This window comes from Rhincodon typus, chromosome 8, assembly GCF_021869965.1.
Source record: "Rhincodon typus isolate 14 chromosome 8, sRhiTyp1.1, whole genome shotgun sequence".
NCBI classification, from domain to species: Eukaryota; Metazoa; Chordata; class Chondrichthyes; order Orectolobiformes; family Rhincodontidae; genus Rhincodon; species Rhincodon typus.
Window position 1 is genome coordinate 12,034,386 of NC_063339.1, and position 931 is coordinate 12,035,316.

General features: G+C 41.6%; 1 protein-coding gene across 1 annotated transcript in view; it reads left to right on the plus strand.

The window, feature by feature from the left end:
* The window catches only part of ak7b (adenylate kinase 7b), a 60,896-nt gene extending 60,568 nt beyond the window's left edge, over nucleotides 1–328 (plus strand). The window contains exon 14 of the mRNA XM_048600028.1: nucleotides 60–328. Coding sequence (XP_048455985.1) covers nucleotides 60–328 — 269 coding nt within the window. The remainder of the gene's footprint in view (nucleotides 1–59) is intronic.
* The last annotated feature ends 603 nt before the right edge of the window (nucleotides 329–931 follow it).

A 931-nucleotide genomic window follows, 5' to 3' on the forward strand; every position in this document is an offset into this window, starting at 1 on the left:
ATCAATGCATTGGTGATCGTCTTCCAGAATTCCATAGATTCTGGAATAATTTTTTTCAGATTGCAAGGTCGTAAATATCATCCCACTATTTAAGAAAGGAGTGAAAGAGAAAACAGGGAGCTACAGATCAACGTTCCCATTAAGCTGTGCAGTCGATCAGCACAGCACACCTGTTGCAGCATTGACTTCAGGTTCCAGAAGTCGCATATGTCCTGTAAGCCAACGCAGCTGGCAAGAGAATCAGAGGGAATGCTGCTCCAGCCTGGTCATCTTTGCATCAGTAAAAGGTGAAATGCTAGAAATCTATTACAGAAAACACAATAAGTGAACACTGGGATAAAAGTTATTTGATCAGGCTTAGCATGGATTTGTGAATGGATGAGTGTTTTTGAACAAACATTGGAGTTTTGAGGATACAACTAACAATTGATAAGTGGACTTGATGGAAGTACAGATATTTGGATTTTCAGAAGGCTTTTGATAAGATCCTCCACAGGAAGTTGGTTAGTAAAAGTAAAGCACATGGGATAGCTGGTAATGTAATGACATGGATTAAGGATTGGCAAGTAGACAGGAAACAGAGTTGGGAGAAACGGATTATTCTCATGTTCTGACAACAGCAAATGCTGGCGATCACAGTGGGTCAGGCAGCATCGATGGAGAAAGGGAGATCTAACACGGAGTCTAGATGACTCTAGAGAGTTGGATGCTGCCTGACCCGCTGTGACCTCCAGCATTTGTTGTTTTCAGTACAGATTCCAGCATCTGCAGTAATTTGCTCCATCATTCTCATGTCAGCAGATTGACTAGTAGGGTGCTGCAAGGATCAATACTTGGCCCCCAACTGTTCACAATTTTGATGAGTTTGATGTTGGCACCAAATGTAACATTTCCAAATTAGCAGAGAATACAAAGCAAAGCTGGAATGTAT